The 26,642-nt window shown below is 51.5% G+C and overlaps 9 protein-coding genes across 9 annotated transcripts; 7 read left to right on the forward strand and 2 right to left on the reverse strand.

Annotated features, from left to right (window-relative positions):
* Window positions 1–1,867: 1,867 nt before the first annotated feature.
* On the reverse strand, window positions 1,868–4,189 carry BO85DRAFT_450591 (CCCH zinc finger protein). Its single transcript, XM_025660414.1, has 2 exons — window positions 2,233–4,189; window positions 1,868–2,169 (listed from the first exon to the last, which is right to left on the reverse strand). The coding sequence occupies exons 1-2, from the start codon at window positions 4,102–4,104 to the stop codon at window positions 1,957–1,959; spliced, it is 2,085 nt and encodes a 694-aa protein (XP_025514487.1). The 5' UTR covers window positions 4,105–4,189; the 3' UTR covers window positions 1,868–1,956.
* Window positions 4,190–4,237: 48 nt separating this feature from the next.
* On the forward strand, window positions 4,238–5,843 carry BO85DRAFT_478910 (DNA-directed RNA polymerase III subunit RPC25). The gene is made up of 7 exons (XM_025662919.1): window positions 4,238–4,627; window positions 4,690–4,788; window positions 4,891–4,987; window positions 5,060–5,146; window positions 5,205–5,268; window positions 5,325–5,502; window positions 5,571–5,843. Exons 1-7 carry the CDS (start codon window positions 4,616–4,618, stop codon window positions 5,613–5,615), a joined length of 582 nt encoding a protein of 193 aa, XP_025514488.1. The 5' UTR covers window positions 4,238–4,615; the 3' UTR covers window positions 5,616–5,843.
* A 391-nt stretch (window positions 5,844–6,234) lies between these two features.
* Window positions 6,235–8,351, forward strand: BO85DRAFT_423576 (cystathionine gamma-lyase CYS3). The gene is made up of 4 exons (XM_025658011.1): window positions 6,235–6,781; window positions 6,853–6,938; window positions 7,016–7,463; window positions 7,531–8,351. Exons 1-4 carry the CDS (start codon window positions 6,665–6,667, stop codon window positions 8,107–8,109), a joined length of 1,230 nt encoding a protein of 409 aa, XP_025514489.1. The 5' UTR covers window positions 6,235–6,664; the 3' UTR covers window positions 8,110–8,351.
* A 124-nt stretch (window positions 8,352–8,475) lies between these two features.
* Window positions 8,476–10,280, forward strand: BO85DRAFT_450595 (protein-histidine N-methyltransferase). The gene is made up of 3 exons (XM_025660415.1): window positions 8,476–8,937; window positions 9,050–9,372; window positions 9,436–10,280. The coding sequence occupies exons 1-3, from the start codon at window positions 8,779–8,781 to the stop codon at window positions 10,109–10,111; spliced, it is 1,158 nt and encodes a 385-aa protein (XP_025514490.1). The 5' UTR covers window positions 8,476–8,778; the 3' UTR covers window positions 10,112–10,280.
* Window positions 10,281–10,546: 266 nt separating this feature from the next.
* Window positions 10,547–11,328, reverse strand: BO85DRAFT_374736 (putative NADH-ubiquinone oxidoreductase 178 kDa subunit; the record flags this gene model as incomplete). Its single annotated transcript, XM_025656141.1, has 3 exons — window positions 10,547–10,703; window positions 10,797–11,041; window positions 11,212–11,328. 3 exons carry the CDS (start codon window positions 11,326–11,328, stop codon window positions 10,547–10,549), a joined length of 519 nt encoding a protein of 172 aa, XP_025514491.1.
* Window positions 11,329–12,926: 1,598 nt separating this feature from the next.
* Window positions 12,927–16,441, forward strand: BO85DRAFT_53686 (uncharacterized protein). The gene is made up of 2 exons (XM_025665461.1): window positions 12,927–12,979; window positions 13,040–16,441. The coding sequence occupies exon 2, from the start codon at window positions 13,100–13,102 to the stop codon at window positions 16,142–16,144; it is 3,045 nt and encodes a 1,014-aa protein (XP_025514492.1). The 5' UTR covers window positions 12,927–12,979; window positions 13,040–13,099; the 3' UTR covers window positions 16,145–16,441.
* BO85DRAFT_53778 (uncharacterized protein) lies at window positions 16,401–17,464 on the forward strand. The gene is made up of 2 exons (XM_025665462.1): window positions 16,401–16,440; window positions 16,523–17,464. The coding sequence occupies exon 2, from the start codon at window positions 16,739–16,741 to the stop codon at window positions 17,360–17,362; it is 624 nt and encodes a 207-aa protein (XP_025514493.1). The 5' UTR covers window positions 16,401–16,440; window positions 16,523–16,738; the 3' UTR covers window positions 17,363–17,464.
* Window positions 17,465–19,660: 2,196 nt separating this feature from the next.
* On the forward strand, window positions 19,661–20,525 carry BO85DRAFT_53836 (uncharacterized protein). The gene has a single exon (XM_025665464.1). It carries the CDS (start codon window positions 19,722–19,724, stop codon window positions 20,307–20,309), a length of 588 nt encoding a protein of 195 aa, XP_025514494.1. The 5' UTR covers window positions 19,661–19,721; the 3' UTR covers window positions 20,310–20,525.
* On the forward strand, window positions 20,526–24,674 carry BO85DRAFT_53837 (putative C2H2 finger domain protein). The gene has a single exon (XM_025665465.1). It carries the CDS (start codon window positions 20,741–20,743, stop codon window positions 24,368–24,370), a length of 3,630 nt encoding a protein of 1,209 aa, XP_025514495.1. The 5' UTR covers window positions 20,526–20,740; the 3' UTR covers window positions 24,371–24,674.
* Window positions 24,675–26,642: the final 1,968 nt, after the last annotated feature.

A 26,642-nucleotide genomic window follows, 5' to 3' on the forward strand; every position in this document is an offset into this window, starting at 1 on the left:
CACACCAGCCCAGCCTATGGTCTAGCGTACCGGGCGTACCTGCTGTATCGGACCTCCTCCACTTGCGCTAATCCCCCTTGGGCGTCACTAGTCGCTCAACTGCTTTCTCTTCTGGCCTCATCTTCCGGTGGAAGTCCGGTTCGGATCCCCTCATTCTCGTCCATTTTGGGAGAGTTCAGGCCCGACTCGGGTGTAGCGTCTTTCCAATGGTACTATTTTTCGCTCGCCGACCGGGGGTTCGTCGGCTACAGTGGCTAGCTCTCACTAGATACATACTTAGACAGATGGCAAATTTTATATGACCTATCCGCGAGAGTCCGGACTTTGAATGACTTCCTTAGCGACAAGCCAAGGAGACGCTTGGAAAAAAGTGTAAGTAAATATAGCCCTCGATACGATTGAGAGAGGCATTATTGGCAGAAAAGGTGGTATCTGCTCAGGGGCGTTTTTCCCAATTCCTGCAGCAACAATTCAGGGCACGCGGACGATCATTGGGCAGAAATGAAATTAACCCTCGCCGACATGTTCCACTCCGCTCCAAAGTTTGTGGGAGCTGCTGATGCCCTCGTTCGGGACTAGCTCGAGGGCACCGTATTATTAGTACTGTCTGTCTGTCTGTCTGGAACCTTCTCTCTTGTTGGATGTATGATTGTATTTGTTTTCTGACGTGCTGTAACACAAGTCCTTCTACGCTTGCTCTTTTCTATTGGAATTGAATGCAAGTATCATGAGAGAACATTGGCTATCCGACTGGACGGCTGTTAGTGTCCAACAGTCTATCTTATCAGGATGTGCGGAACTGACATGTGGATGCGGCCGATCACGATTATTAATTTGGCCTGCGGTAGTATCCAACTAAGCAGCTACCCGACTACTCCCATATAGTATTCCATCTAACTAAAATACTGTTCAATACAAAGCTCAGAAGCGATTCAATGAACTGAGACATCACATCTCCAGGATCTAAGCCACCCACCACACTATCGAGATCCCTGTCCACAAACCAGGGGTCCATAGTACTTGCTATACGAACCTCTTTATTCGCCCTGATCTCTTTCTCTTCCTCGGAGCGGTACTCCTTTAGGAGTATCCAGTTCTCTCGGCTCCTCTCCCAGTGACCCAAAGTTCACGCTTTCCTTATCCAGTAATTTAGACACAAAGCTTCTCATCCACTTCAACTCCCAATTCGTTAAGGATTATCCCTCCCCCACCCCTCGAACCTCCCCTCCATCGACTTAGTCTATCGTTCTACTTAACGCCGACATCATTCTTCCCCCTGGACTACCTACTATGTACACTACTCTCACTATGGGCTAGACTTTTCTTGCCTTCCTCCTTGTGTTCTCTCCTTCGGAGACCGTCAGGTAGGCATTCTAATCCTGTATGGATATTCAAGACCCACGCCCTCGCTAGGCATCCATCCTGTCTAGACTATCATGGGAAATGAACTCCGTCCGAGCGTTTATGCCAGCATTCGAAGTCCTCACTTAGTGTACAGCGAGGAGCTAAAAAATTATCTACGAGAGCACTAACAACTTGAGCTAACCCACAAGCGCAGCGCGAAGCGGGGAGGCGCCACCCATCCCACCCATCCCACCCATCCATCCTTCCCATCTTCCTGACTTCCTACTATCTATAGTCGGCTCAAACCGAGGTTGCAGCCGCATCGCCTTGTTAGTGAGCTCCGGTGGCCACTATGGTGCGATGGCAATTTTACGCTCTCGTCCGAAGTGCTTCTATACTCAATGGCCGAACTCTGATTTGTCTGAGCTCGATCCTGGACTAAAGAGAGAACACTGAAATGACTCCCCACTATACAGCCTACAGGCACGAGTCACTAATATCAAGTGCTCGAGCGCGATGGAGCCTGACACGAGACGTACTATAATGCGTTAGTCTAGCTATGTATATACAGCACACTACGATACGGCCTTCGAGATGGTGCCACACTATATACTAGGCAGTCACGGGGGCAGCATCAGTTTCCTGCCCCGAGATTGTGTCCTTGGGGGCTGCCTGCTGCGGAGCTTCCGTGCCTTCGGTCACCGAAATCGACTTGTTGTTAGTGTCCTCTTGTGCCTTGGGCGCATCTAGGAATCCGTTTTCCCCGAGCCATGCAATTGCTTCCATGACCTTTCGGTCTTCTTCTCCCTTTTGGCGGTCCAGGAGCTGGTAATTGCACATAATTAGTCACGTTCTCAGGAGCATAAGCTTAGGGATTCCTGGACTCACCGCTTGTAGAAGCCCCTTTCGCCCCTTCGGCTCCGTTGGCTTCGTCGCTTTCTTTCCTCGCTCAGGTGCCTCGTGCGAGAACCGACATCTATCTCCATTCCTGCAGCGACCGGTTCGAGCAAAGTGATGGCATGGCTTTTTCTTACTCTCGCGAGGGGGTGGCGGCACCCGCTCCGGTCCTTCTCGTCGAGTAGTCGCCTCCTCCGGCGCAGAGTCCGAGTCACTGTCGGATTCATCCGACGAGGAATCTGACCCACTGGATGATGTCCAATCGCTGCTATCGGAGTCATCTTGAGACGAGATGTTGGCCTCATCCCCAGCCTCTTCGGGCTTCCCAGCGTCTATTCTGACGTCTGTTGCAGACGTCGTGTCGCCGTTGGTGACTTCTGATCCGTCGGCCGCAGCGGGCCCGGGCTTGACAGACTTGTCTTCCGAATCTGCATCTGCCTTGATTCCAGTTTCTGGAGCCGGTGGGACTTGTGCGGTGGCCGAACTTTCGTCTACATTGGCATCGGTTGATCCCTTTTTCAGTGCCTCAGCCCTCAGCAAAGCCCTTTCAGCATCTGCCTCGGCTTTGGCCACCCGTTTCTCTTCCTTCATGAGCTTTCGCCGCAGTCTGTCCGCCTTCTCCTTCGCCTTCGCTGCAGCATCCATGGGATCGGCCGGTTGGTCATTAGATTGCTTGTCGTGCGCTTTTTTATTCCGACCGTCCTTCTGCGCTCGCTTTGACTCTTGCTTTCGCTGGTCCTTCTGCCGCTGTACTTCTTGGCGTGCTTTTTTCGCCTCTTCCAAGGCCTTTTTCTTCTCTTCCACTTTCGCCTGCGTCGGATACCGCTTTCGCCGTTCCTCAATCCAGGCCGCAATTTCTTCCGGCGACTGCAATGTGGAAGTTTTCCCGCGATATGTGATCTTGAGAGCTGCGGCGTCGGCAGCTCCTCCGGCTAATCTCGCTTCTTCATCCACATCGTCCTCATCCTCGCTCGACTCATGCTCTTCGGTTCTCGGGGTCAATCCAAGCTGATTGTGCTTTCTCTTCTTCTTCTTTGGCTTCCGTGTGGCGTCAGCTGGTGGCGGGGGTTTGACGGGAAGAGGATTTCCGAAGCTGGGAACCGGAGGCGGTGCGGGAACTCGGGGTGCGACGGACTGGGGCTTCCCAAAGGCCGCATTATGATCGCGCTTGTTGGCATAGTGTGCTGTTCTATCCCCAGTATGTGACTGAGCGTTGTAACCGTTGAAATGTCCGCCGCGCTGAGCTCCGGCGAAGGAGCCTGCCGGTCCCGTTTGCTCAAACCCCCAGCGCATAGGAGGGGCAACCATCGGCGTCTGAACTGGCTGGTTGACCGGTTGCTGGGCAGGCATAACCGAAGGATACATAGACCCAGGTTGAGCCGTAGGCGAAGTGTAAGCTCCCCCATAGTTAGGCTGGCCTTGGTAAGGCGGCACCCGGGCTGCGGATTGCGCATAAGGTTGCGAAGGAGGGAAGGAAGAAGCATTCGGAGCCCGTTGGAAATTTTGCGATGGCGAAGGAGTGACTTGGGCTACTGGGTTGGGGTGCGTGGCATACCCAGAGTAGTTCATCTGAGCGTAGCCAGTAGACGGTGTAGCGGTAGGGTACGCGCGGTTATCTGGTGTCATAAAGTGACCTCCACGGGCGCCTCCCCGGTTACCATAGCCCCTCCCACGTCCTCTGAAGTGGCCGCCATGAGCATGACCACCTCGTTGGCCGTGATATCCCTGACCGCCATATTGCGAAGGGTAGTTGGCATTATGGTGACGGTATTGTTGCTGCTGCGGTTGCGGTTGTTGCGGTTGTTGTTGCTGAGAGGGAGGAGGGGGAGGGGGAGGAGGAAAAGAGAACCCCTGGGAGTTCATGGCGAGAAGATCTCAGACGACCTTCGAAGAGAAACAGCATGCACGCCATCCTCCCGACATTGCGAAGACTTGACGAGGGCGCAACTCAATAAAAGGCGGCCGGAGATTCAGTGACAGAGCCTCTTTGGTTGTTCCGTTCCGAGCAGAATCAGGAATCGCGTGCCGCTCACGTGGGGCCAACCTCACTGTCCAGGCAAAAATTTCATGGCAGATCCGCCGGCTGCCATTGGCTGGATGCCAGGGGTTCTCGCATTGAGCTGCTGCTGCTAAAAGTGATTTCCAATATAATAATTGTAAAATGGTTGCTGGATGGAGGACAATTGAACTAGCTTTGAACTAGCTTTCTAATATGGGATTGAGTCCCGACCACTTGAATACTCCCACCCGAATGCTTGTCTTGGAATAGAAAGAAAGGACAAGAACCTGAATCTATCATCTCCGTCGTCCTTATCTTTTTTCTTCTTCTTCCCCGCCGGCCGTTTGAGCGCTACGTCAAGCGACTCGATTCATCATGTTCATTCTTGTTAGTGATCGACTACTACTTCCACTTCTCCATTGGAGTATGAGCTGACCTGTATCTCTCAGACTACGATCTCGGATCTTATCCAGATCTCCCCGGAGGATTTCTCCAAATATAGCGCTGTGGCTCTCGAAGATAACATCAACGAGAAGTATGCCAATAAAGTATGTTCCAGCGCGTGATTCTCCTCTTATTATGTGCTTCATGTTTAGCACGGTCTGCGAGCCATGCTTGTGGGTGAACATCGTTGACCTCTTTGCGGTCAGGTCATTCAAAAAATCGGCCTATGTATTGGTTTCTATGACCTGCTAGAGTCTTCAGATGGTCTGATTGGCCATGGTACTGGACTTGTTAATGTAAATGGTATGTTACTTTTTCCTATCTACCATCATCTCTCTCTCTTATAGTGTAGCAGAGAAACTGACCTAGTGACAGTCAAATTCCGTCTGATAGTCTTCCGCCCGTTCAAGGGCGAGATTATGCTTGGGAAGATCTCGAGTGCGACAGAACATGGCATCAAGGGTGGGCATTCATTTGTATACCCATGTATATGACAAAATATGATGCTGACACTCACTAGTTGCCGTGGAATTCTTCAACGATATCCTCGTGCCCCCGGATCTACTCCTGGATGGCGCCAGATTGTGAGTGTACCACCTAATTTAGCTCTGCAATTCTCCACCTTGCTAACTGATGTCAGTGACTACGCGGATCAAGTCTGGATCTGGGAGAACGAAGATGGCTCCACGTTCTACTTTGATGTTGGTGAAGTTGTTCGATTCCGCGTTGAGATGGAAGAATGGCACGACCAGATCCCGAATGCGCCGGATCTAGGAGATGCCGCCGCCATCGAGCGGAAACCCCCATATTCGATTATAGTGAGTGACTTGCCTTACTTCATATATATTATCTATGTTGAAGACAGTCTAACATGTTTGTGATATAGGGATCCATGCAAATGGCCGGATTGGGTCCAATTTCATGGTGGTGATTGATGACTTGCTTTGTTTTGGAGAGGAAGAATACGAGAGCTTTCCGTGGATGGGATTGCATTGTACACTACTACTACTACTTACATGCAGTGGGTTCAAAAGAAAAGTGAAAAGTAAAGGGGGGAAATTTGGATATACCACGTTGGGATGGAGGTTGCAGGGAGAGATGATCAAGAATCCCATCGATAGACGAATAATGACATGATCTTGGCTTTATTTAATTGTTCAGGTTGGCGCAATAGTGATTCTTGATGTCGAAATGAAGGGATGGTATGAGCCCATCCCCAGGAACCATGGATCATTACTTCCCCTTGCAGCACCAGCGACCGTGCAATCACGCCGAATGGGGGGAAGGGGGGCACCGTTGCAGACTCTAGATAAATCAGGGCGTACGTAGATAGAGATAGGGATGCAAATGACACCTTACAAGACCAAAGCAGACACACCTTCACTAATAGAAGTGGGAACTAAACTCGGCTGTCAGCACGGAAGGGCGTCGGCGATGCGACGGTTAAAGGCGGCGATTAAAATGGCGGGGTGGAGAAAAAGGAAAAAGAAAGTGAAGAAAGATTCTGGAACTCGGCGCGGGTCCCTCTCGACCACTTCGTCCTATAGTTCTCCAGCATCCAGTCTGCGCAACGTAAAAGAAACCCGGCATCAGCCAGAAATTTTCAAGCAAACTTGCCCCCTCTCTCTGTGCGCGGCTCGTCTCGTTATCATTCCTGGGATTCTGCGTCTCACCGATCTATTTTTCTCTCTCGTTTCCTTGGCCCATTACAAATCGCAACCCTAGAAACCTTGAAGGTTGGCCTGCTTATATTAGACAGCATTGCGTCTTGCAGGGGCCCTGTGATTTCATCATCCACCTCTTGTCTTTAAGCATTCAACTGCTCTACAAGACCAAAGTACTCGCGCATTTAGACTATCAGCGACTTATTGTTCTGATTTATTCACTTTTTGCTTTTTTCTCTTTTTTTTTTGCCCTTCTATTATTCCCCATTTCGTATACTCCATTTTAAACTTCCTTCCCCCCTCCAAATTCGTGACAATGGTTGCTCTCCCCACTCAGAACGGAGCGTCGAGCCCTCAGGATCGCCGCTTCGGAACTTTGGCCGTCCACGCTGGTGCTCCCCATGATCCTACCACCGGCGCTGTCATTGCTCCTGTCAGTTCCGCATTCTTCTCCGAACACTGCCTTCACTTCTACCGTGCACGCGCTAATCAGCTGGCCCATAGATCTCCCTCTCTACCACCTTTGCGCAGACCAGCGTCGGAAACCCCGTCGGTCTCTACGAATACACCCGCAGCTCGAACCCCAACCGGTTAGTCAGAACGGAATCGCCATAGCTGAGATAGCTGAGATACACTGATTGCATGGATATTGACTGCTGGAATTTAGTGACAACTTCGAGCAGGCCATTGCTGCTCTTGAACACGCCAAATATGCCCTTGCCTTCTCCTCTGGCTCTGCCACCACCGCCGTCATCCTCCAGTCTCTCGCCGCGGGCTCTCACATCGTCTCCGTCTCCGATGTCTACGGTGGAACTCACCGTTACTTCACCAAGGTTGCCTCCGCCCATGGCGTTCAGGTGACTTTCTCGCCTTGCATTGAGCTCGACGTCGAGGAGCTCATCCGCCCCAACGAGACCAAGCTGGTCTGGATCGAAACCCCCTCCAACCCCACCCTCGGCCTGGTCGATATCGAGAAGATCGCTGCCGTCGCCCACAAGTACGGTATCCTGGTTGTCGTCGACAACACCTTCCTGAGCCCCTACGTTCAGAACCCTCTGGACCACGGTGCCGATATCGTCGTCCACTCCGTCACCAAGTACATCAACGGTCACTCTGTAAGCTCAACTCTGACACCCGTTCCTCCCTAGCAACGGGAATCAGGCTAACCATGAATAATCTCAGGATGTCCTGATGGGTGTCGCCGCCTTCAACTCCGACAGCCTGCAGGAGCGCCTTTCTTTCCTCCAGAACGCCATCGGCGCTGTCCCCTCCCCCTTCGACTGCTGGCTCGCCCACCGTGGTCTCAAGACCCTCCACCTGCGTGCGCGCGAGGCCACCACTAACGCCACCGCCGTCGCCAAGGCCCTCGAGGCTTCTCCCAACGTCATCGCCGTCAACTACCCCGGCATTGACTCTCACCCCAACCGTGCCATTGCCGTCAAGCAGCACCGCAACGGCATGGGCGGCGGTATGCTGAGCTTCCGTATCAAGGGCGGCCAGGAAGCCGCTCACCTCTTCTGCAAGTACACCAAGATCTTCACTCTGGCCGAGAGTCTGGGTGGTGTTGAGTCTCTTTGCGAGGTGCCTTCCAGCATGACCCACGCTGGTATCCCCAAGGACCAGCGCGAGGCTGCTGGTGTCTTCGATGACCTCGTCCGTATGTCCTGCGGTGTTGAGGACTCCGAGGACCTCTTGGCCGATGCTCTTCAGGCTCTTGAGAAGGCTGTGGCTGCGACTAAGGTCGAGAACGGATCCGCTTAGAGGGATTCTTGGTGATTCATTTTTGTTCGCTTCGTTATCTGCGTGTTTGGGACGATACATAGAGCGTTTCTACGATATATATATAAATGTGAGACGATAGAGGGTCTTGTGTGGCAGTTTTGCGGGCCCGGTCATGACACCAGATTATACCTTCTAAAGCCAAGCAATTATACAAGTAGTTGTACGGATTCTCCTTGTAACTATATAGAGTCATATCAATGAAAATCAAAATAAAGATAACAATCGTCCTTCAGACCAAATCTATACGCGATGTATAGGACCGGTTTCAGCACCCAATCACAATGCTTAGTCATCCCGATAACGAAAATGCAAAATTTGGACGAATGAAGCAACAAGAGAAAAGAACCAGGCATTGACGGGCTAATATACATCGGACTCTGTCTAGACAGGAGATATCGGAAATAGTGTCTTTCTGAGATTGACTAACTGTCTTGAGATTTCCTTCGGATCAACACGGTGCTCAGACTATTCAATCCTTCATTGAAGTAGATCATAGGATACCCCCACCTCACTGCTGGATATCCATCTTCTACTTCTCAGACATCGGACTCGGCTGTGCAAGCGGCATACAAAAGTTCCCTTCATAGATACCTCTGTCTGCTCTCGTCGTTGATAGCTGTGACTATTTACAAAAAACTCCAATACATCATGACATCCACATTCAGCTTCGGCTTTGCGGGGGACGATATCGACATCGATGATACGGAAATGAACGAGACTCACGAGACTCACAGTGACCAGAATGCTGGTGCGAGTTCTACACTCCCAGAGCTGATTCCAGCTAAGAAACATGATGTGGCTGAATGGGTGAGTAACTCAATATATGGCACTCTTCTAGTATCTATCACTTAGATATATCCCTCATCTACCCTACCCTACTCCTATGTTACATCAAGTATCAACAACTAACACTCCACAGATCCCTACACTCCCATCTCAAATCTCATTCAACAAGCTCAGACTACCCACCAAAACTGCCCCTGCAAACCAGCACCTCACCCTCGCTCGTCGGGACATCTTCGACATCCGCGCCCAACTCATGGCCGAGGATACTCCCGACGAGAACAACGAGGAATTAATTGCCGGTCTGGAGAAAGGCGACATCAAGCCCAATTTCTACGAAGGCGGGTTCAAGACCTGGGAATGTGCGGTTGACCTAGCCAAGGTGCTTGTTGACACCGATGAGCTGGCTGCGTCGACGGCTACTGGTGATAGACATATCATTGAGGTTTGTACACCTACCTACCTACCCTAAATAATCCCCAGCATATGGGATACTAACAATAATCTCCAGCTCGGCGCCGGCACCGCCATCCCCTCACTATCTCTCTTCGCACAACTCCTCTCCCGCCCAGCATCAGGACAGCAGCAGCAGCAAAACAAGAGAACCCACTTTACATTCGCAGACTACAACTCTGCTGTTCTCCGTCTCGTCACTCTCCCTAACCTCCTCTTAACATGGTATCACTACACACAATCTTCCCCTTCCCCGTCCGAAGGAGAGCCAGAAAAAGAAGAAAAAGAAGAAGACGAACTCCTCGACATAACCCCCACCCTCATCCAATCCTTCCAAGAAGACCTCTCTGCCCGCGGCATCACCATCTCCTTCATCTCCGGTGCCTGGTCGCCCGCTTTCGTGGATTTGGTTTTCTCCTCTTCCACCCAGGAAGTAACTTACGCCCAAACACTCGTCCTCGCCTCCGAGACTATCTACTCGCCTGCGTCGCTGGGGGCGTTCTCCGAGACGTTAGTCGCATTGTTGCGTCGTGCTGCTGCTGCGCCGGGAGGACAGCAGCAGAGCGCGGCAGCGTTGGTCGCGGCGAAGAAGGTCTATTTTGGGGTTGGTGGGGGTGTTGATGAGTTTTTGGCTGTTTTGGGTGGCGTTGCTGGGACTCTGGGGGTCGAGGTCGATGTTCAGGAGAGATTGGATGTTAAGTCTGAGGGGGTCGGGAGGGTGGTTTTGGGGGTTAGGTGTGCTTAGTAGAGTTGATATCGGTATTGCTGTTTAGTTAGGGTTGTGGGTAGTACTATATATGTATAAGTACTATATCATGGCTTGAGGAAATCTGGTTTATGGTGAGTAGCGTTAGCTTAGATAAAGGTGTGATGTTATTGGCTCTGCTGTTTATATTGGGCATTAGTAGTATCAGTTATGGGGCCAGACTGATCGACAGGGACTTACAGACATAACTATTGCTTGCGATTACAGCAGATAATCTCTAAGTAAGCCCATGCCGAAGACAACCGCATCTGCGGAAAATAAGTGATGGAAAATAAGAATAAAGAAAAAAAAATCTTGAACACTGCCCGGTATATGTACAACAAGCCCTGCTTCCTATGTCTATTACCGACATATTCATAACACAGAAAAAACAACAACAACAGAATCACATTTGCCTTAGTTCAATATGCTCGCCTACTCATAAAGAGACACGACCTTGCCGTCCTGCATCCGGGCCACACGGGAGGCCTCCATCTCCTGATTCTGGCGCTGATAGTGAGCGACAACATGGCTCAGATCGGCGCTCTGGCCGGGGGCGACATTGTAAGGAGCGACGGCGCTGAAGCTGACCCTACAGAGAAAACAAAAAAAAAGATCCCCGGTTAGTACTACTCCGCATATTGAGGTATGATTGGGGGGAGAAGGAATGAAAGTGATGACGTACTCAGGCTGCTTCAATTCAATGAATTCGCGAGGACCCTGACTCGCGAACAAGTGACGGTCATGAGCGACCTTCTCCATGGCGGCCGTGTGGATGGCATTTCTCTGCTCAAAGATCTTCTCGTCCGGAGTCCACTTGTGGATGAGGTTGGTGATCCATGACGGGGAGCCGGAGTTATCGTTCGACTTGGACACCTGGTACAGAACGAAGGCGGACGCGAAGGTGCCGAAGGTGACGTAGAAACTGCGCTGTATGGGTGCGTAAGATCAGGATGTTAGCTTTTTTTCGAGAGCCTTGCTTAGTCGTTCATGCAGGAACCAATGCCACAAATGGGTATAATGGGATGTGAATGTCGGGCGAGGGTAGTAGGGAGGGAGGGTTCATTTGCGTTCCCATTGGAGGAGGGGAGAGAACGTACGCCGAAGCTCTCGTTCACAGGCTCGGCATGGTGAGCTGCGTGCGAGTCGAATCGCCGGGGCTGCTGGTTCCGCAGAAGGAGCCGCGCCGAAGCCACCGATCGCCTAGCGAAGAACATGGTGTGGAGGTAGACAATTGGCAGCGGCGGATCGAGTTATGATGTCGTCGTCGCCGGGGGGGGGTTTTGGGAAGTTGAAAGCGCAGAAAGGCGGTTCGAGGCGGAGTGCACGTGATTGGAAAGCTGGATTGGGATTGGGCTGATTGGTCCAGTTCCAGTGATTGTGAGTCATGTGACGTGAACCATATTGGGACTAGTGCATGGGAGCGTAGAGGTTCCCAAACTGGTTAGCTTGGTTAGGACAACAGTAAGGCTGCCATGACTAAGTCGGTCTGTCAACTGTCATGTGGATTGGTCAGTGAGCAAGTAAATCTTTCCTGTTAGTTACTACTCTTCTTCCCTGCAGCCCCTGACACCTTACGGTGCAAACACATCTTTCCTTCCACTCCCCTCATCTGTCGGCCTAAACTCTCCTGCATGTCGGTCAAATATGATATGATGACCGTCAGACCCTCCCGATCTTCGCCTTACCTGCAGCAACATCCTGGAGGGATCATGGAATCAATCCTCCTTTTCGCCTTGAACGGGGGTTGGGGCAGTTCCATCCAGTGAAGTGTGAGCGGGTCGCTGTGTTGGCTCGTCAGTCATGGTGTTCCTACACCGCACACCCTGGGTGGTCCCGATGCATGGCTAACTGCCTCACTTCAACATGGCGCTCCCCACTGCTTGCGATTAGCGCGGCAGCAATTGGGTTTCAGGTTCTGCCAATTCATGTGGGCTCCTAAACGTCTGGATATCAACAGCGACATGTCATCGATCGTTGGTTAGCGTTGTCCACTCCCCGCCCACTCGACTTGCCCCCCCCCCCCCTCATCTCGCTCTCTTTCTTTCCCCTCGGCGGTGTTTGAAAGTGAGAGAGAGCTCGGACTCTTGGACTCTCGAAATAGCATGCTCTAGGACGCTTGCTCCGCTGCTCGTCTTCTGATTCACCCTGCCACCCCCAAATGATCGAGTCGTTGATGCCCAATGCTGGTGACACCGCCTGCTGATTGGATCCGCTTCGAGTCCCGACTCAAACGCCTCGGTCCACTCCGATGACTCCCTTCTTGCACCCAAGTGTGTACTCTTGCCTTCTCTCGCCTAGTCGGACTCCTACGGTCTATGACTCCCTGGTAGAATGGGTATCAATTGCCCTCTAAGGTTCGGTCCGCCGTCGCGCCTCGCCCAGCCCCCCTGAGGCTGGCCGGAGCCCTTTGTAGATGCAGTTTTTTTCTTGTTTGGGCGTGACTGGGAACCGGTTATTAGCTGCCCTCTTTTTCCCCAACGTCGTCTCTTCTCTCGAATCCCATTCCTCAGAATTCAACTATTTTAAGAGCCAGCGTGTGGAAAACTATCCTGGCTTTCCGGAGTGTCTGTCCACTGGCAAACTTGCCATTCGACATCCGGTGATTTGTCTTCCGTGTATTCCTACCATTTGCGCCCACCTGCATACATTCTGCTCAACGGGCCTGAGCATTATTTTCCATTTTTCCCTATTCTCCTAATTATTTTTTTTCTCCCTCTCTTTTCTCCTTGCCCCCTAAAAATTTTTTTTTCTTACTTTCTTTCCTGCCTGACCGTGTGATCACCTACCTTGTCGGGCCCCTGCGTTTCGCTCTGTATCTATATCAGCTCGGAATATATCACGACGCCGCCGAACGCGCTTACAAATGTACAGTGTTAAACCCGCAGCCACCCAATCTAGTCTCCGCTGACCGTGTTACTTTTTTAGCTATTGGGAACACGTCTTACAGCCTTATTCTAACTTGGGCACGCATCACTATCGCCCACCATGGCAAAGAACAAGAAGTCCGCTAGCAAACAAAAGAATAAGAAGGGCAAGAACCAAGAGACCTCTGGTAATCAGACACCTCAGCCCGACCCTCCTGTTGTTGAACAACAACAAGAGGAACAACAAGAGGAACAACAACAGCAACTAGAACAACAAGAAACACCTCAGCCTGAGCTATCTACCCCTGAACCAGAACAACAAGCAGAGCCAGAGGAACAACAACCACCACCAGAGGCACCTCAACCTGAGCTCTCCACTGAGGAGCCAGCGGTCCAGCCTGAGAGCCAACAAGAGGTCCAACAGGAGGACCAGCAAGACCCGCAGCAAGAGCAATCGCAGCCAGAGGTCTCCACTGAAGAGCCGGTACCAGAGCCCCAGCAAGTAGAAGAGCAAGTTCAGGAGCCACCGACAGCTCAGCCTGAGCCCACATCGGGACAAGCAGAAGAGCAACCAGAGGGTCTGCAAGAACAGCAAGACATACAACCTGACGAGCAGCAACACGAACAACCGCCCACTGACGCTGAAGCTCAAATCGAAACTGAAGCTGTAGCTGAACCTGCAGCTGAGGCGCCGATCGAATCACAGCCGGCAGAAACAGAGCCCGTATCTGAAACCGTACCAGAACCTGCACAAGAGTCAGAGTCGGTGCCAAACCAAGAACCAGAACTGGAGCAACCACAGGCTTCCGTCGAGCCAGACTCGACTGTGCCCGTAGACGAGGCACCAGTCCAGTCGCCGGCGAACGAGGAGGGTGGGTTCGAGCAACCGGAAGTTCCTGAGCCCGCCCAAGTTGAGCAATCCGACGTGAACGATGTGCAGACCTATTCTGAACAGCCACAAGAGTCGAGCTGGGAGGAAATAGGCACATCGGAACAACACGCGGGTGACGCTGAGGAGCACCACGAGACCAACCCTTTCCAATTTGAAGCTAGCGGCGCCGCTGAAACAGTCGAGGAGACGCCAGTAACAGCACCGCAGACACCGCTGGATTCTTCATTCGTCCCGACCCAGTCGTGGGAGCCCTTGGAGGAACCGCAGCCCCAGGCGGACAGCTCATTCGTGGCAGCACCCTTTGGCTCCAACACCGGAGCTCCAGAGACTCACTCGCATATTCCTGAGATGTCTGAGCCTTTCGCCGACACTGTGGTCGCTCAACCTACTCCTTTCTCTGATACGTTCGCCCCCTCGAGCGCTACTCCCGCTTCGAAGCCTGGTTCTCCGATTCCTCAAAGCGGTTCACCAATCCAACGCACTGCATCCCCATCTTTCAAGTCTATGTCGCCTGGTCCTCAGAGCGCTGCTGCTACACCACGTGCCACTTCACCGGTGCACCAATCTGCGTCGCCAGTTCGACCTTACCATTCTCCGGTGCAGCAGTATACCTCACCGATGGCCCAACCCGCCTCGCCAATACGGGAAGCAACGGTTCTGTCGCAAAGGAGTGCCTCTCCCACACCGCCAGGCGCTTCTCCCGTATTTCAATCAGCTTCACCCGCCGTGCAACAATATTCTCCAGTGCAGAAGGTTGCATCACCTGTGCAAAAGACCGTGTCACCTGTACAGAAACACGTCTCGCCTGTCGCGAAACCCGCTTCACCCGTTCCGAAAGTCAGCAGTCCTCTAGCACGTGGGCACATGTCTCCCATGATGTCTCCACAGATGGCTCCTCCGCCAATGACGGCGAGGATGCATCAACAGCCAACCGCCATACCGCCCTACCCCCCCTCCTATCACTCGCCTATCATGAGCGCCAATGGCTTCCTCCCCCAGTATGCCTATTACCAACCTTCCCCCAACATGCACCCGACCCCTCGAGGCTCAATAGACCCCGGGTCGGCTGCTTCCTTCCAGGCTTTGCAGAACCTGGGATTCGGCAATGGCCATCCTCTCAATGGCAAAGGAGGTACCATCTCGCCTCCGCACGAACATGAGGAGCCTATTGAGCTTCTCCAGAGGATCCAGGATGCCATTCCCGACATCGGCCGGCTGCTCAATAGCTACAAGACCACCAAGGGCAAGTTGCAGGCGCGGGAGTCCGAGTTCAAGCAGATGAAGAACCAACATGAGCAGGAATTGATGCACAAAGACTTCTACATCGATGCCCTGCAGAATCAGATGCGGAAGGCGGCCAGTGAAAGTGCGGAGGAATCAACGAGACTGAAGAATACCATCAATGAACTTCGCATGGAGCTGGGCAACGAGAATGAGAAGAAGAAGGACCTTCAGGAGAGGCTACATGATTCGGAGAAGGCCAATGAGGAGCTAACGCAGACGAAGGCCGAGCTGGAGGAGGAGGTCAAGACCCTCAACACCAACCTTCAAGAGGCACATGAGACCTACGAGAGGGATATGGAGGCTGCCAGACAAGACAAGGAGTCATCTCTTGCCACTCAGAAGAAGGAGCTGACGGAGATGTTCGAGGAGATCAAGGCAGAAGACGAGAAGGCAGCAGCTGAGGCTCTCGCGGCACGCGAGCGCGAGTTGCTCGACCAGCAGGACGCGATGAAGAACGATTACGAGAACCAGAAGCAACAGATGCAGGAAGCGCACGACACACTGCAAGCCGATTTTGACTCCAAGGTTGCCGAGCTGGGCTCGACAAAGGAAGAACTTGAAACCAGAACTACCGAACTCGCAGACAAGCAGAAGGAACTGGAGGTTACCATTGAGACCAACGCCAAGGAGATGGAGGACCTTCGTCAGGCCCACGCTAGCGAAGTCGAGTCCCTCAACAACAGCCACGCAGAGAAGGTGGCAGAGATGGAGAAGGAGCACAGCGACCAGCAGCAGAAGTGGGCTGATGAGAAGACCGACTTGGAGGGACGGCTCTCGGACAAGATCCAGGCCTTGGAATTCTGCGAGCGGGAGAACAAGAAATTGGAGGAGGATAATCTTGTCAAGGAGAAACAGGTTCAGCATGCGGTGGATGGAATGCGCCTCACCATTGATAATTTGGACAAAGATTGCGACAGGTTGAGAAAGACTCTTCACAGCCTTGGAGAAGCCACTGACCTCAAGAGCACGAAGGGTGATACATTCTTGTAAGTGACCCAGTGCATTGAGAATGTGTTTTAGTACCCGACTTTCGTTTATGATCTCTCATCTTCCGATGTTCTTTTCTTTTTCCTTTTCTTTTTCTTTCTTCTGCATTATCTTTGCATTTTAATCTCGATGTCATGTTTGCATTTTTCTTCTTTTCTGCATGAACATGAACCAGAACCAGAACCAGACCACAGTCTTTTGTTTGTTTCATTTCCTTTGTCTTTTCTCCTGTTCTCCTGTCTTTTTCTATAGACTGATCATGATGATGACTATGATGACATGTTGATAACGCTATAAATGTACGTGCTCTGATAAACATCTGCGAAATCTAGTTTGGATTGTTTCGGCCAACTATCTCGGCTTATTGTCTCCTTGTCCAAGGAGCACTTCTCGTACCTTCCAATTGATCCTCCCAAGGACATTCTATCCAAACTTCCATCGGAACTACCATCGTTCCTTGATAACACCCCGGCATCCGTCGAGCTTCGTTCAGCATATGTTCAGCATGTCATTTCTAAGACCTTGACCTACCGCATCTTCCATCCCTTCCTGTTCACCTTGGGCCGCCGGTTCGATAAGGCCGATACCTTCTTCCAGATGCTGTCGATGGATATCCGCCGCAAGTCCGTGAGACGGGAGGCGTTCTGGAGACAGCAGACACTGAAGGCGGCGTACACGACCTCGGACGCCAAGCAATCGATCAACGTGGTGGCGGCCGTCATTGTTGACGAGATCATCGACCAACTCAAGCACTTTGCCGACCCGAAGAACCTGGATGCTCTTCTCGTCTCAGTCCGCAAGATTGTCAAGCTTGCAGCTGAGACCTGGCGACTTGCGCGCGTGGAGCGAGAGCTGATCCTGGCCTCGTTGCCGTCGCCCGATGCCGATGCCGTTTCCAATGATGACTGGGAAGAGTATGGCACCCCCAAGGAGGGCAGCCTTAGCTCTAAGGAAGACCCCACTCGTCATGTTATCCTGCGCACCTTCCCCCGGATCACGCGTGAGGCAGCGCACGAGGATTTCGCGATCGAGGAAGAAAAGTACAACCCCTGCACGTACTCCCGTGGCTGTGTTCTGTACTCCGACTCCCCTGTGGTCATGGCCCGTCTTCAAGAGTTGGCGAAGAAGTCAGATGACTCGCCTCGTCGTGGTTCAAGAGACTCGAGCCGCTCAGATGGGTCGCCCTCTCCCCGCCGGAGTCGGGACGGCATGAGGGCATGAACGAAAGCTTCGAGTAGTGCGATGTGAGTGGCTATGTCGACCAGGATACTGTTTTAATAACCGGCTTGTTTCATATACTTTTGGTCTTTCCCCATTTTGTCTTATCTTGCCGGCCCGGCCCTCGCGGGGCTGCGGGGCCACAACAATCCTTTGGGTTTCCTATGTCTTCCAACGTTTTCTTGATCATGACCGAGACGAATTCTGATGAGAGGGCCCCCAGCACCCATTCCTTTCTCTAACCAATGTATTTTTTCTGACACATTTTTTATTCTTCCTTTCGACATTACCATGTCATTTCGGGGTTATACCTCTTTTGTTTATGTTACGATTGCGTCTTTGCCTGTTTTAGCGAGCGATTGTTTATTTCATTGTAACAAACAAATACTGTATGTGAAACTACTACTATATATTTATCAATGACCAGGACCTGGAGGCCCCTCACAGCACCTACACAGCATGTACTTAGCGGATATGATGGACGAGTGATGAGAAGATGCGCAGGAGATTGGGGAATGATCTACAATGAAGACATGATGAGAAATGACAGAATCAATCATATGAGCAATCTACTCCGATTGTTTGCAATTCTTCCAACCGAAGATTGACTTCACCCGATCGACAAGTACCCTGTAAGACCATAGACCAACCAGTTTGGTTGGTTAGTTTAGCTAGATAGATACATGGTAAGTACTGTAGTAGTAGTAGTAGTCAGTTACCCGGGCGCAATTGCACAGCCACGCACATGATGTCAAGATCAGCCATTGCCACACATTCGTAACATACAGTCTCTCTGCGCCAAAGCTTGGTTGGTGCGCGCCCTTTGAGCCTCCTGTGTCCCACATCCGGGGAGAGGAAGCCGGTTACACCAGGATACTCTCTTCGCGAGAGTTCTAGACAGAGAGCAGCCTGACGGTGTGACAAATCCATTCCATTTAGTTACCTCCATGATTTGACTAAGGCTTTCACAGTACCACTGTTTGACAAGTATAGTCCACTGTTATTCACCGCTCATAATAATGCCCACTACTTGGGTACATGCAATGAATTCAAACTTCAACTGCCAAGATGTTCCACCGGTTCTGACCCCAACTTGCGCAGCCTCAGACAGGGCTGATCCAGTCGGGAAAAAAAAAAACATCTCATTATTGCCAAGAATAGTTTTCCGTTAAAATTGTGCTACTTGAGTACCAAGACTCTACACCGTAGTAGATGAGTTACAAAGTAGATAGATAGATAGAGTGGATTGGGGGTTCAGAAGGTGGCTTGTGTCGTGGCTGAGCTTTAGCTACTACCGTTTCAGCACGGGAGTGGGGGTTATAAATAGCAACTGCCGATATTATCATCAGTTCCTTAGTATTTACCGCAGCAGCATAACTGCTTATACTATTGGGCTGACATTGTGGTGTATACTACTCTAGTAAGCATGCAGTAGATATGTTAGTAGTAAAGTAGTAGGTACATGGCAAGAATAGAAACACTCACACTTCTACCAGTTATTATTATTCTCCTTCCCTTGTGACAAGAGATGAGCGAGTATTTTACTAGTAGATTGCGATAATCAAGGTCAAGTGGGGAACTTGGTGGGGACGGCACGAGCCCTGCGAATTTCCGAGCTGCTTTTTAAAAATTTTCATGACGGGGAATGTGGACGGATAGGTTAGGATGGATCCATGGTTTGACTGGAGTCCTTGTAGGGATGGGAATGGGGTGTTCATCGGGTTGGGTTGTGTGTTTGTGATCCACTGATCATTTGTAGCATGTGGGTTTCTTTTTTTGATGTTCATAGGGTTGGTTGATAGATAGTCTGAGAGGAAGGGATCAGCAGCGTGCAGACTTCGGATTATTATTTATTTTATCTTGTTCATTGATTCTTCTTCTACTAACCAATTATTATTATCTCTGTTATTTTTATGACATTTTCGTAGGATGATTGGGGAAAGATCTGTGCTGGGATAGTAAATCATTCTTAACATATGAAGAGAGAGAGCAAGCACTGTGAATATTCAGGAGATGGCATAACATAAACTGCAATTCCCACCACCCCACCAACACTAACTATGACTGATTGGTACCTGAACTTGTTAGGTTTTAGTTTGGCTACTAGACTAGTTGGTACCCCGCTTGGCTGTGAGTGGCCCGCAATGCTGCACGCCGGCGCGTATCGTCGCCATTCTCACCAGCCAGATTGAGGCCTTCATCCGGTTTGTGACAATTGAAGATGATGGTTGGAAATTTAGTAGCTTGGCCTGGCTGGCCCCCCCTAATACTACAGGAGTACTACTACTACTAGTAGTAGTATTAGACAGTAAGCTTCACTCCAACCCCCTTCCGATGTGGCTCAGTTCTCTTCGAGTGGTGAATGTGGATTCCCTGTCAAGTCACAGCCGCAAGGCGCCTTTGCGCTTTCCCTCGTTTTCTCTCTCTCTCTCTTTCTCTTCTCTTCGTCTCTTCTCACCCACTCACTCACCCTCACTACCCTGAGCACTCTTTAATCTCTCGCATTTCCTTCGCGTCATCTTCTCAGGCCAGGCTTCTCAAGACCAGAGCCTCGTTCCCTGGGCTTTCTCTTTTTTATTTTTATTTTTTCCCCCCTACTTTCTCCCCTTCCCACCCATTATTTCGCTCGTTATTCTCTCTCATCCTCGTTCCCCGTGACTGCGGCTCTACTTATCGAAATACATTTAATACCCGTAATCTATCCTACTACTATCGCTATCCTCTCTATTATTCCCTCCCCCCTCCCCCCCACGCTTGCTTCTCTCTCTACTACTTCTCTTCACCACCTCAACTTGGACCACCAACAACTAACCAACATTCTGAATCCATCGTTTTCCCCTTCCCTTTCCCCGTACTACTTCCACTGCTTGTCGCTCCACTCAGGATTCCGTCCCGCTTAGCTGAACTCTCTTCTGCAATCTTCAGTCACTTGTTTTCCCCTCGCTCGTGACTAAGTACTAGTACTCCAAGCTCGGGTCTTGGCCTCATTTGTTCCTCACATCACTAACTCGCTCCTCCCGGCTTACTGCGACGGTGGCTTACCCACTTCACGTTGCGCCCGCCACATACTGATTTAAGGGGCATTCCTGAATAATCTTCATTGCTTCTACGCCGCTTTCACTGCTTACGAACGCCGAGGCGCCCTGTTCTCCTCCATGTCGATCTAGAAATGCTATCTCGGATTCCCGTTCACTGGTCTTTGTGTGTAGTCTGCTTCACCGAGACAGACTGAAAACCAAGCCTGCAGAACAGCAGAATCCCAGCTGTTTTCTTGGATCACCGAGACTTCTTCTGACTGAAGAGGTGATCGCTTGTATTCACCGCATAATTCTTACCGCGCGCATCGCACGGTCGATACGAACCCAAAGGCCCACTGCAAGCATGTCCACCTTATCACCGAGGCTCATCCAGGACGAGTCGCCCACCGATATGACTTTCTACGATTCCAACTACCACGACCCTTACCTCTCGGCCCCCTTGGACCCCGATGAAGCTTCCTTCAAGTCCTCCGCTATCAGATTGACGCCTGTTCCTGGTGAAGACCATAGCACAGGAAATCCATCGTCTCCCTTGAATATACAAACACACGATGACTTAGCCTATGGACATGCCAATGGTCAAGCGGCTTCTTACTCAGAGTTTCTCAGCCCAACCGATGACTTTTCGAGCGATATGAGTGCGCACACGTCCCCCAGCGCCGATATATTATCCGCAGGTTTTGGCATGGACGTGGACTTTGGGAACAATGCACTGCAACATGACAACAACATGGCGCGGCCCCTACCGAATATTGACACCTCGGCTACTGACATGCTGCCCTCGTCAACGTCCATGCTGTCGCCACAGCAAGCTGGTTGGACTCCGGTCAGGGAATCTAGTCTACTGCCAGATACGGATTACATCAAGTCTCAGACTGATGAGCCCGACATTATGGCGCGGCAACCCCAAGCACTGTCATTGATCACAAGTCCCCAGAGCGATAACCTCAGTGTTCATGCATTGCCGGATTCGGCCAGAGCAAGGAGTCCTATTGTCAAGATCGAAAGCTACTCCCGCGGGGACTCACCGGTCAGAGATGCTTCTTCAGCCGGGCGACGTAGGAGTCTGACTTCCAACCACCTTTCGCCGAACGATATGACCAGTGATTCCGAAAATGAGGGCGTCGAAGAAAGCTACGGGGCAACCGGGCAAAGCTACACAGTTGCACGAGCGAACGACGGTTCCTGGTTACCCAACATGACTACCGGGCAAGGCGGCGTTGAGCCATCGTCACGAGACGAGATTTTCGTCCCAAGTCCAAACGAGATGGAGAATCGACGACGACTAGAGGAGAAGAATGCCGACATCCAGTCATGGTCAGCATCTGTAAGCGCTGCGAATAGTGAGGCAGGAGACGAGGACACTTCCTTGCTTGGCGGGAATCGTAGCCACCTGGGAGGCAGACGCAGAGCCAAAAGTGCCGGGGACCCATCGCTTCAGCCGGATTACTTCTCCCTGAAATCTCGACTTTTGGAACCCGCCGTACCGGGGCCTGGGCTCTTGATCCATGAAAGTAGCGATGATGGCATCAGTGAAGGCGGGTCGGACAGTGCAGAAAGCCGATCAGACTCACCAGCTGTCAGTGTCAATGAAGCGAGGTGGGCACACGAGGATGCAGAAGTTGCCCCTGAGGAAGAGCAACAGAGACCCGAAGATGGAGAACCGTCCCCACATCAGTTCCTCGGAGCTCCTCCATGGCGGGATCCTGAGCACGACGCATTTCCCCAGGAGACGCGGATGCAGCCTGCAAGCTCGAGTGCTGCCATGGTAGAATATCAACGACGAGCCAAGGACATTGACACCGCCTCGCGCTCGGCGACTTGGGGCACACGGCATTTGAACGATGCAGAAGTCAACAGTATTATCGGCCCAGGTGGCTCCTTCGAAAATATGTCACTAAATGACAAGAAACATGAAAGACGAAGTAGCCTCCGAAAATTCCTACACAGAAAACCCTCCAGCAACTTGAAACGGCGCCTATCGGATCTCTCAATCATTCCCCCCAGCACGGAGGGCGCGAGCAAAGATGAAGATGTCAAGAGTCCCCCGTTGAGAAAGGACAGCTTCCCTCACCGGTTGAACCTCAGTCGATCCAGGTCTCCAAGCCTTAACACAAGCAGTGCCGTGATCGCTATTGCCGGACAGATGGCGGCTATTGGAGGCAAAGATTCCCTCCGGGCTGCGTCGCCAAATCCAGCCACAGGCCCCTGGACATATCTTAAAGGTCGGGGAAGAAGCCGAAGTGAGCTACCAAGGGCTTCAGCTCCCGGGTTGATGGACCTGATGACCAGTCATGGCGGACCACCGATCCCCAACATTGCCTACTCACCACGGGCAAGCAACCACCACGAAGCCCCGCAGAAGAGTCCAGGAGAGGACCACGCGGGAGCCAATGCAGATGATGAGGATGACGACATGGTGGACGAAAAGGGATTGGTGATGCAGTTCCCGCTCCCATCGCATTTGCCGGTGCCGACTCTCGAGGGGTTCAAGAACCAAATCACGCAGATCAATCCCCGACTTCCGCCCGCATTAATTGAACGCTTTGCTCATGAGCAGCTTCGTCGGTACCGGAAGCTAGTAGAGAGCAAGCAAAGCCATACACGTGCTGTTGGCAACAAAAAATGTAAATCAGGGAAGTTCTGTTTCGCATTGGGTGGCGAGGCAAAATTGCTGGCACCTCGCGCTAGCCCCGAAGCTGCTCACACGCAGTTTCATATCCCGGGTCATGGAGCGGTCGAGGACGATCCTCACAAGCTTGGAGAAAGCGCCGTCACTGCAGCACAGTTTCCCCCGGGTGTACCCCTACCGCCGGTCAAACGGTTGCCAGCGGAGTTCGAATGCCCGGTATGCTTCCAAGTCAAGAAGTTTCAGAAACCTTCAGACTGGACCAAGCATGTTCACGAAGATGTGCAGCCATTTACATGTACCTTCCCACAGTGCTCGGACCCCAAGTCCTTCAAGCGAAAGGCTGATTGGGTCCGACACGAAAGTGAGCGACATAGAAAACTAGAGTGGTGGACGTGTACGGTTCCTGATTGCAACCATACTTGCTACCGGAAGGACAACTTTGTACAACATCTTGTCAGGGAACATAAGATGCCAGAGCCCAAAGTCAAGAAACCGAAAAACCAGGGGGCGTCGACCAAGACCAAAGGCGAATCTGTTTCTCCGGACTCGCAGGAAGACAGCAATCGCGAGCGGGAGATTGAACACCTCTGGGACCTTGTAGAGAAGTGTCGACATGACACGCCCAGGGGACCCAAGGACGAACCGTGTCGCTTTTGCGGTAATGTCTGTAGCACCTGGAAGAAGCTAACGGTGCACTTGGCCAAGCACATGGAACAGATCGCTATGCCCGTTTTGGCGCTTGTAGATGAGAGGGATCTTCCAATGATCGAGACTACTGGTCCTAGCGATGAGCCCGCTCCTGGACTGAATCCAGGGACCCCACCAAATGAAGCCAGCCGTTATATGCCAAACTCGGATGGCGTTGACGGACCCTCGGTGGCATCGATGGATCTCACGCAGGCACCATACGCCAGCAATAATGCCGAGAACGCCCAGGAGCCTATGATGTCCTTCACTCCGTCATATTCCCCCCACTTGCCAACCATGCCTGGTGGTTGGATCTCCGCCGAGCCTGAGTCAATTGACGCGTACGATGATGCGCCCATAATGGGCCTGCCAGGGGGGAGTGCGGATCAGACGCGGCTCATGCCGGTGCATCAGAATTCGGTCACCTATCCGCCCCCTTTCAACGCTGGGCCTCGACTGAGGGTCCCCAGTCCAAACCTCAGTGTGTTGCAGGACCCGTATAGCTTCTCCCTATCCCCCACGGACATGCAGCCCACCTATGATCATCAGGGGCCAGTTTACGTATCACCTTCCACGGACCACCGCTATGGGTATCAAGGCTCGATGCCACCGGCCATGCCTTACGTTCCGGGGGGCTACCGAGAACAGCCCTGATCCTCGATCGGGAGAGGCGACGCCGTAACGTCTCACGGGGCTTATGACCCTAACGCAGCAGTTGCAGATCATGAAGGGTGGAGGATGGAATGCGCTTGGAACGGTCGTCTATCCTGGGAAATACTCCTATGACCACACTCGGATTTTTGGGAAAGGATTTTACTTCTTTTTTCTTGTTCTGCTTTTTAGGTCTTATTTCTGTATCTTGTTGATCTGCATCCACCTATATACCCACCATTGGATTGAACATTGCACCATTGACCGTTCTTGGGAAACAATATTGTATTGTATGCATGTATGTTACTGTGGCTCTGTTTCTCCTACAGGATCCCTTTCTGACCTGCTTAGAGGTTCTCCCAATCTCTTTTCCTTTTCTTGTCTAGATAGGTTTTGGGTTCCGATTTAATTTTTATTTTTTTATTTTTTTATTTTTTTATTTTTTTATTTTTATTTTTTTTTTTTTAGTTTGGCGTATCTCTTGGGGCTTGGCTAGGGATGGATGGCGTCAGCCGAGAACCAGGACTACGATGGTCGCCGAACCCCGTCAATCTAGGAATGAGCTAGTTTCGCATCATCTATTGCCCTGTGTGCTACCTACTGACATCGTATGCACGCTGCACGCGTGGCCCCCAAATTGTCAATTGGTCAGGATGCGATGATTGGAGGAGAGACGACGCACGTCGCAGAGAAACTTGACGGCATACTGCAGCGGGTGGTGAGGGGATGGCATCCGGACGACATTCAACGCAGGACGGAAGATTCCCTCCTCGCTGCCTGTCAACGTCGGGTCGGAGAAGGCGAAACCAACGGCTGATCAACGACCCTGGCGGAAGCACAGGATGGGGGGTGTGGTGGTGGGTGAAAGCATAGTCCCCCCGTGGTTACGACGACGCTGCGAGCACAGCCCATGAGGCTTGAAACCTCAACCGTTGCTCTATTGAAGGAGATCCCTCGGGCTGTGATCTGACGCTGGAGGTGATATTTTTAGGCAGACCGGGATGATGATGGGGAAAGAAAGGGAGTAAGGGATCCACGGGGAGGAAAGGCGTGGAAACTAAACTAGTCGATCGACGACCATGACACTACTGGACACGCTACTCTTTCTCTCTTGGGTCTCTACCTCTACAGGTATTGAGGGTTCCGGCATGCATCTAGCTTGGGGGGAAGGGGGTGTAAAATTAGGTAGGTCTGTCGTGTGTTTCGGAGGAATGGGTAAGTGAAAGATAACGAACATGGAAAGAAAGGCAAATGAAGAGAAATGGGGAAGCTAACATCCTTCTCTATGCAACCAGTCTGCTTGTGGTCAGTCAGTCGACTAGACTATATCAGATAGATTGCTGCAGTGTGATGACTTTGGGTGTAGATCCATAACGGACCTCCCTGAGGGATCGTCCGGGACGCGGGTGAAGGGTTCGCTACCCTACCCTACCCTCTCGATCGGAGTCTTCACTGATCACTCGCCGGGGGTGGATGAGGATTGGGGGGGGAATGAAAGACGCGAAACCTAAACGGGGTGGATAATAGCGGGAGAGGGAGGAGAGCGACAGAGACAATGAAGATTTCAAGCGAGAAGATTGACCAAGTGGGTATTGACCCAGGCTGTCACTTCACGACGAACGGCTTATCGGGGGCCCTCCTTACTGACACAGCCCCCGTTAGTGACTTTTAGTCCGGCTCTCCGCGAGGGAAAAAGGTTCGCCCCGTCTTTTGTTGAACCGGATTTCTTCCCCTGGCGATGGGCCTGCAGCCAATGGAGCTGCGGCCGCGTGATGATCGCTCAACCACCTTACATACGAGGGCTTCTACTCTCTTTTTTTCTTCTTCCCTTTCCTTTCCCCTTACCCCCTCTGCTTTCCCACCAATTCATTTGGAGTGACTGATTACTCGACCGAGTATGGCCTGCTCCGGGGAGGACGCACAATGGACAGACAGTCTGAATGCGGGCTGTTTGTGACTTTGTTTCCCCCTTCCCGTCGAGCTGCTAGTGATGCCGGATAGTATCACTTGAATGCCTAAATACGAGAAAGACGGAGGCTCCGAGGAGATGCGCAGAACAAGGATGATCCTGCCCCAGCCAGGTGGTAGTAAAAAGCTGAAAAGGGCAAAAGCAACAGTTGACGACAGCGAAAGAAAAATAAAAAGCAAATAAATACGGAATAAAAGAAGACCGAAGAAAAAACAGAGAAGAAAAGAAGAGAAAAGAGCAATACGAAAATGGTAGAAGTAAAGGGGAAAAAAAAAAAAAAAAAAAAAAAAAAAAAAAAAAAAAAAA

The sequence above is a fragment of the Aspergillus piperis genome, assembly GCF_003184755.1.
Source record: "Aspergillus piperis CBS 112811 unplaced genomic scaffold BO85scaffold_12, whole genome shotgun sequence".
In the NCBI taxonomy this organism is placed as follows: Eukaryota; Fungi; Ascomycota; class Eurotiomycetes; order Eurotiales; family Aspergillaceae; genus Aspergillus; species Aspergillus piperis.